Source organism: Xyrauchen texanus, chromosome 10 (genome assembly GCF_025860055.1).
Source record: "Xyrauchen texanus isolate HMW12.3.18 chromosome 10, RBS_HiC_50CHRs, whole genome shotgun sequence".
NCBI classification, from domain to species: domain Eukaryota; kingdom Metazoa; phylum Chordata; class Actinopteri; order Cypriniformes; family Catostomidae; genus Xyrauchen; species Xyrauchen texanus.
Window position 1 is genome coordinate 19,777,857 of NC_068285.1, and position 8,643 is coordinate 19,786,499.

The window sequence follows — 8,643 nt, forward strand, 5'->3', positions numbered from 1 at the left end:
TTATCCTATGGTTCACGCTGTTTGCTCTGTTGTTCATGGAAGAGTTACGTCGAACAGACCCTATGAGAGACAGAAATACATTCATAAAAACGTCTACATCTTTTGTACTTGTTTCTGAAGTCTGATTGTTGGAGAGAAGACTCAAATGATTGTGATTGCAGGAGAGATACAGAGAGAGTAGCTCTGTAGTTGCTGTCTGACAGTTATCTCAGGATATAAATAAGAGTGTGATGATCCGTATGTGAAGATGCTTTCTTTGACACTGCTGGGTCAAGCTGACCAGACATGTATTGTCCCAATACACACCTTGTCTTCTTATCTCACTGGCTCTGGGTCTGATTGCGACACTTAAAAGTTATCTGCCCAGCTATCTCACATATAGAAACTTTCTAGGGTGTTTCAGAAAGATGTCAGGGTGAACCGTTGCTTTTTGGTGCAAGTGATGCAAGCTCCAGAAACCAAGCCTATATTAAATAATTGCAAAGACTAAATCAATGAAAGCCCAAAATTGTCCATGACAAATTTACTTAGCTAAAGCTGTTTTATCATTTCACACTGTAAAATATATTTTGTCGGGTACCATATAACATTCGTGTGGTAACATCTTAAATGCACTGGCTGTGCCTTTATTCAAGTCAAAATATAATGACTACATTAGGCTGCACCAACGAGAGGACCTTTTTGTTTTTTCAATCATTTTGGCTGTTAATGTCAACGGCATAAATTTTGCCAAAGGTGTGTATTTTTTGGGAATTTTGATATTTCAACATCAGTTCCAATAATACATTGTGTAAACAAAATAGTTACACTCAGGACCTTAAAGACAAAAATGTCCCCATTGAAACCTAATAAAACTGCAATATTTGATCCCAGTGCCATTAAAGCATAAAATCAGATGGTGCCATTTTTCTCATGTTTAGCCTATGGAGCAAATACATGCTTTTTCCAATTTTTTGTTTACTGTATTATAGAGCACTGCAGGCCAATTGAATAAATGATGCAGCTAAAATTGTGTGGGTGTGTTGGTATGGATGTCAGTGTGTGTTTTGTATTTGTGTATTGAGAAATGTGTGTGTGTGTGTGTGTGTGTGTGTGTGTGTGTGTGTGTGTGTGTGTGTGTGTGTGTGTGTGTGTGTGTGTGTAAAAACAAATGTGCCATTGTAAAAACAAACTGACATTTAAAGGGTTAAAATCCTGAAAATTAATGAATATTTGATAGTTATGATCAGGACTGATGTTGGTTAAAAAATCAGTCAGTGAAAGTGGAAAATAATATTAATATATAATATTTTATGGCAGTTTTGTGACACGGACATGTTTGTCCTCTAAGGTACTGAATGTATGTTTTTTTTTTATCTGACACTGCATAAAAAATTATCAATGAGTGACACAATGTTGTTGCTAATCACACACATATATATATATATATATATATATATATATATATATATATATATATATATATATATATATATATATATATATAGTAAAAAAAAAACACAAGTTTAGGACATCTCCCATCTCAGAAACTATCGGGTATCAAATTTATCCAAGTGGGAAACTGGTATTTATGATAATTCCGATTCCATTTCTTATAGGTTTATTAGCAAAGGAAAATTTACCGGAAACATTAACTACAGTAACTGTGCCGATGGTAAGCTATTGTTTTAATTTACAGTATGCCTTCATGTCGTATAGTCTACATAACACTCTTTTATTAAGTTGTTTATAAAAAATGCCGTTATTTGAATATTATAACTTATTTAATAATTTATGGGCTGTCTGGTTGGAGGCAAATTCTCGATGCAAAAATACAGTTTTTTTTTGTCTAACTAAATGCAGATGATTAAGGACACAATACTGTGTGGGTTGGATCTATCTGTAAATTATTTATCATTGTGGTGTAAATGTTGTCCTCCTACAAATGATTTAATGTAGACCAAATTTGTTATAGTAATCAATTACCTGATCTCAAAAAATACGTTATGGCCTTATTAAAGAAAATGTTTGGTGTAGGAACCCAGAGATAACATTATTTTTTGCGCAGAGTCCTTTTCCTACGACTATTCGAAATTTGGCTAATTCGTATGATATCGTGCGACTTTCATTACAGCTAATGATGTAGCTCGGCATAATTTCTATCTAATATGAGACAATAATTGCTTCTGTCACACACAGCTTCCTATCATGTTTACACACTCTACTGATTTGTTAAGATTAGAAAAGGGGTTTGGTAAGGGCATAATATTAATAAGTATGTCCATAACGCCTCGTGTGCGGAACATGCGCTTACTTCTGGATTACACATCCGGGAATCTGCATGTGATGAAGTCATGCCAGTTTATGCTAACAACATTGTGCGAGACCATACAAAATAGCCAACTTGTAAATTATGTACGACTTTCACCGTGCTGTTCACGCCCTGCTCAAGGAGGATGTGTGAACCTAGCGATATTATGAGGCTTGTCAATATGCAAATTTTAACACGTAGACAATGCACAAATAATGCGTTGTCTACGTGTTGTTTACATGTTGTTTATGTGTGAAAAATCACAGTGTAAACAACGTGTATACGATGCGCAAACAACACGTTGACAACACGCCAACAACACATTAACAACGTGTGATCTCAGATGTCAATTGCACATACTTCTGAGCCATTTGGCCACGGATGAGTGTCGTAAGTTCCCATTGGCTGCTGAGCACTAGGGTTAAACAATTTCTGTAAGCCTAGGGGGGTTGCCTACCTACTGACACACAGCATCTCGTTTGGAAGGCTTTTGACGGCCGCATGCGTCATCAAGGCTGTAGGTTCCTGCAACTATTCTTGACTTATATTTATTTTAATCACATATGTTTGAAATCTATTAGCCATTATTATTTTAAAAAAACCATATGCCTATAGTTCAGTGGTGTAATGTTTTAATATTCAGTTAAATTTATGTGTTATGTTTATTTTAATATATTTATTGTTGTATGGAAGTAGACCGTGGGTGACAGTACCTGTGCAAGGTAGACACGTCATAAGAATAATAAGAGGTCGGCAATTTAAGTAGAGTATGGCAAATGTTGAGAGACGTGGAGTGGGTCAGGCATGATTTTTGACCACTTTATTTGACGTTATTTTGTTGGGGAAAATTCTTAGTTAATAAATACTTGTAGGCCTACAACATCAGGTGGTGGAAGTGCGTTTGAAAACTAACCCACCACAGCCATGCTTCCATGCATGACCTCTGTTAAGACATAACCAATTGCATATTGGCATAATTTGTGAGTGTATTTAAATGTACACCCAAGCGGTCACCATGTCATCATTCTGTAATGTAATGTTCTGTACAGTTATTAACAATACATTATAAAGTAAAAAGCACATTTTTTAAACGCGTTGTATAATTAATCGCACTGAATTAATGCATTAAATCCACAGCTCTAGTAACAACTGCAAGTTTTCACTTTTTCAGCAAATGTAGGCTACTATATACACTATATACCAGCCTTGTCGCTTTGCAATGGAAGTGAATACAAAATTTCATTTAAAGAGACAGAGTTTGCACCATTCAGGTAATATTGTGTAGCATTTCCTTGAGCTACTGTGAATTGTGATCATTTTTGTTGCTGAGCAACAACTGTTTTTTACTATTTTTTGGGGAAAAAACACTGATTCAATGTAACGTTTCAGTTGCATATAGAATGGCAAGTGTCACTCAAGCTATTGTCAAGGGTGAGATGGTGTTTACAACAGATGGGAGACTTTTTAACACAATGCACATACACACACGCAAACTATAATGTCTTTGAATGTTTCTCCAGCCCATTTTGGAGAGAGTTGTAGACTAGTTCTGACATGCTGACATGTGTGAAACTTGCACCTCCTACACACAATTATTGAAAAGAAGACGTAATATAAAAACACACCAGATGAGAGAGAGAGAAAGTGGAGAGAATGAGTGAGAAAGTAGGGCTCTATAACAGTTTTTCTCAATCGCTTTGGCTCGATTCTCGAATGAGAATTATTTATTTCAAAACATTAAGTTCAAATCTCTAAACCATTTGTTTCTTGTTCACACCAGATTTTAATTTCTTATTCATTTAAGCAAATTGCATGTGTTTAGGCACATGTGTGCAAAAGAGTAAGTGCAATTGTCTACAATTTGCACAATAACTAAATGCACATGGCTTGCTGATCAAAACTGGAGTTGATTCTCAGTGAAATTGTCATATTCCTCACATCATATCATATTCCTTTCATTGTGTGAGCAATCACATACAAAATCATCCATTCAATTATAAAATCTGCCAGACATACATGTATATTCCATAAATATCCATGACATGGAATGTTTTTTATTGTTGCAGTTTTTTTTTGCATGGATGCCATTTTTTGCAGGCAATTTACTGTTCACAATGTATGACTTAACATGTAAGAAATGTGTCAAAATGGACATGCAAATGTGAATTTTCTGTTTACATGCAACACAAAAATAAATGTATTGTATACATATAAATGTCCATATTCTTTTTCTGTGCACTAAAGTATTGTGCAGTATTGACTTTTCCCAGTATACTTTTACCTACTGTTGAAATCGATATCTATAAAGCTCAGTGTGATACACAATAGCATTCAGCTAGACAAAACTGACATAGAATAAAAAATTATATTTGTATATACAAAATGTCCAGAGTAGACTGCCATGGTGAAAAAATATCTAATCTTTTTGACCAGTATGGCTCACAAGATTCATTTTGGTGGCATTGGACAACTTACTGACACAATAATTAGGTTTTGAAGCATTAATTGTTTTGGGTTTTTGGAAAAAGTTTTGGGTGAATTACTACATTTTGCAGACATGCAATTGAGTTGTGACAATTGCACTTACAGTTTAGAGAATGTAAAGTCTGTTTCAAAAAATGAGACAAAGCGATTGAGAAAAACTGTAATGGGAGCAATTAGTTCCCAATATACACTGAATAGCCATTGTTACTCTTTGTGGTTGTGTATCATGCACACAAACACACACACACACACACACACACACACACACTCACTCACTCCAGGTGCCCCTCTAGAAAAAAACATCCTACAGTATTAAACAATTAACTGTTGGTGGGACAAATGTATTAGGTAATTGCTGGTAAATCATAACTGTCATTTTGAGCCAACCGTTATGACACAGCTGTCGTGTGACACTCCACTTACATGTTGAAAGGAGGAATTCACTGTTCTTGCCATTATGAATGATAATTGTTATGCAGCCTTGGAAGAGGTTAAGCCCTGATGAGAGGTTATGCAATTTAATGATGCACACCTGACCCAAACATCCAACCCCCCACACCTGGGGCAGAAATAGTTCACTCGGGTTTGTTTTTGTTTACCAATGCCCAGCAACGCTAACCCAAGGCTAGTGTATGACAAAAGCTTTCCTTTCATTATGAGGAACTTGTAATTTCCTGAAGTACACTTTACTTGATGTTTGTCAGGTGACCTACTCAACAAACTCATTTGCTTATATGCTGAAAACCTGAATATCGAAGCTAAACATAAAAAATAAAAAATGAATGGCTTGCTCTAAATTTATAGTGTGGACATAGCATGGAGACTGGCCTGTACTTTTTATATATACATATATAAGAACTCTACATCTTCAAAACAACTTTTTAAAGCAGTGCATAAAGGATTGAAATGACCACTAACTTTCAAATCCTTTGTGACCAAACAATTAACAAGGTTCTTCAATGGTTCTTTTTAGCACCTTAGGTTCACCAAAGTACTGCCTTCTCATCAAGAGCCATTTTGCTGTATCAGGTTCTTGAGTTGGCTATATGGTTCATTGAAGTTTAAAAAAAGCTCCTAATTTACATGATAGGTTGCATTGGATTTTATGGTTGCATTTTATGGTTGCATTTAACAGCACCCCATAGATTACTTTCTGAAAACTTAGATAGTAAAAAGTGGAATTTGTGGAATTCTTTGTGGACTGACAAACCCTTTTTGCTTCTAACTTGACTTACATTTGTAGAGTGTTTTGAGCTAAAGCCAATGAAACACTGTACTCATACTCTCAGTTGCTGAGAAAGTAGGAGCGCAAAAAAGCAAAGAAAGCAAATATACAAAGAGTAAATTGTAGAATCTAAAGAAAGAGCAGAATTAGTGTGGTTGAGCTGAGACTTGAAGCATCTCTAATGGTTGACAACTCAAATAAAAACTATTAATATTAGCAACTCATTCTCCATCAGTTTGTCTGCTTTCTATCCTCTAATATTTTCTTTTCTGTCTGTTTCTCTGTACTGCAGGAGGTTTTGCTGTTTATTAACCATTTTTCATCCTGGTTTGAACATGGATTATTCTATTGTACAAAACACAACACATTTGTTGTCTCCTGAGCAAAGAATCACCCACTCTTGTTCTGTATGTCAAGCTTAATATCTATTATTGAGGGTTATTGTGAGTTCATCTGAAATTGTAAAACTGTAGTGAATTTTATGGCAAGCTGCTGTCTGGTGTTGAGCTTTTTTTTTTTTTAACATTTATTCGGCAGATGCTTTTATCCAAAGTGACTTACAGTGCATTCAAGATATACATTTTAGCATTTTGTATGTTTCCTGGGAATCAAATCCATGACCTTGGTATTCCTGGTGCTGTTCTCTACCAGTGGAGCTATACAAACTCTGGAGTTTCTCACCTTTTTTGGAGATGAGTTTGGCAATCAGTTCACTGAGGTTGGCATTGGTGTCTGAATCTGTGTCAGCTGCTGGCTGCTGTTTTAGCGCGGCGCTGAGGCTGGTGGAGCGGGCAACCCGCTGGTGCTCACTTAAACTGGCATCAATCTGTGAGGGCAGAGGGCTGTCATCAATGTCAGGAGAAGAGGAGCGGGGCCGACCCAAACAGGAGGCAGAAAGAGCAGCCAGGATCACATATACGCACAACCCGCTCATGTTCATCCTGCAAATGTGAAGAAGAGAGAGCAACAGAAAAAGAGAGGCAAACATGGTGAAAGAAATCCTGTTAGTAAGTTTCCTAAATTCTGTTCTTACTGCCATACATTTTTATGTTTTTTCTATGCTTTCTTTTATTTTTTCCCCCTTTTTTATCGAGTCAGATTTATTCATAAATCTCAATCAGTCATGCCCAAATTGATTTTATTCTAATGGAATATAGCACTACGACTCTAAATACAATTAATTTGGTATTGATTACTATTAATGACTCTCTGGGAAACCATGCAGAAAGAGTGAATTTACTCATGCATAAGTCACATTTGAAATCAAACAAAATGTGAAATGTTAAACAATATGAATGTCGGCTTTACTGCAAAAGGTGAAAGGTGTAAAGACAGTCATTTTTACATATACATAATACCTATATCTTAAGTATATCAAATATATCTTGTTTTTTTTATAATAGTAATAATTATGATAATAATGTATTATAAAATAACATAATAATATAATTTAGAATAATATAATTTATTGTTATATTACAGCAACTAGTTAAGAATATTTAGATAGATAGATAGATAGATAGATAGATAGATAGATAGATAGATAGATAGATAGATAGATAGATAGATAGATAGATAGATAGATAGATAGATAGATAGATAGATAGATAATATTACTCTTACCTTATTCTGCTTTTGTGTGCTTGGAGGAGAAAGAAAGTGGATATTCTCACAAAGGAGGGAGAAAGACACTTATATACCCAGCTGTGACGTGCACACACACGCACACACACACACACACACACACACACACACACACACACACACACACACACACACACACACACACACACATGCACGCACATATATAGACATGCACGCACATGGAAAGTGTTTCAGTTGTTTCAATAACATATGTACTCAAAGCTTAGAGTTGTTTTTTCTTATAATGACAAAATAGTTATAATAAAAGAATAAAGACAAAACAACATTTAATTGCAAAAATAAACAGTTACATTTAGAGATACTTTAATCCTATCCCAAACACACACACAAAGACAATGAAGAGGGATCATGGGCAAAACTGATTTACTCAAAAAATCTGGTACAACTGAGGATTGTGTGGAAAAATGGACAGTTTGGAAGTTAATTAAGTCATGTCTGCCTGAGTGGTGGTCAGGGTGTGGTCTTCAAGCATCACAGCCACACGAGAAGCATGTGCAATCATAAGTGCATAAGGTTTGGTGGCACTCCTAACATATTCCCATTTCAGCCCTTTAATACCCTGTGGGAATGTTCTTTAAGGAGTGGAAGAGTCATGGGACCAGCCCCACCTGTACTCCTGGAAGACCAGGGGTGAAGCAAGAGCTTTTTTAAATGAGATGTTAGTGAAAGATTGCTGCTTGAATTCTTCATATCACTTGTATTTACTGCAGCTTTGCTCATGGTAGTTGCATAACATGCCCATTTAATTATTTTTTAATCAACATCAAGGCTTTGAATAATATGTATAAGAATAAGGGAATGTGTATATCTTAGGTCCTGTAGTTCTTTTAAAGGCACCTTTAACTTTCACTAGTTCATTTAAAGGAATATTTAGGGTTCAACATAGGTTTAGCTCAATTAACCTCATTTGTGGCATAATGTCGATTCCCACAAAATGTCAATTTATCGCTCATTTATTTAAAATAAAAGAGCAAAAATC

At 35.4% G+C, this 8,643-nt stretch overlaps 1 protein-coding gene across 1 annotated transcript in view; it reads right to left on the reverse strand.

Moving 5' to 3' along the window:
• Nucleotides 1–7,695, reverse strand: part of LOC127650047 (cholecystokinin-like) — an 8,093-nt gene extending 398 nt beyond the window's left edge. The window contains exons 1-3 of the mRNA XM_052135179.1: nucleotides 7,623–7,695; nucleotides 6,681–6,940; nucleotides 1–60 (exon numbers count right to left, since the gene is read on the reverse strand). The exon at nucleotides 1–60 is cut by the window's left edge and continues 398 nt beyond it. Of these exons, the coding sequence (XP_051991139.1) occupies nucleotides 1–60; nucleotides 6,681–6,939 (319 nt within the window). The 5' untranslated portion in view covers nucleotide 6,940; nucleotides 7,623–7,695. The remainder of the gene's footprint in view (nucleotides 61–6,680; nucleotides 6,941–7,622) is intronic.
• Between the last annotated feature and the right edge of the window lie 948 nt (nucleotides 7,696–8,643).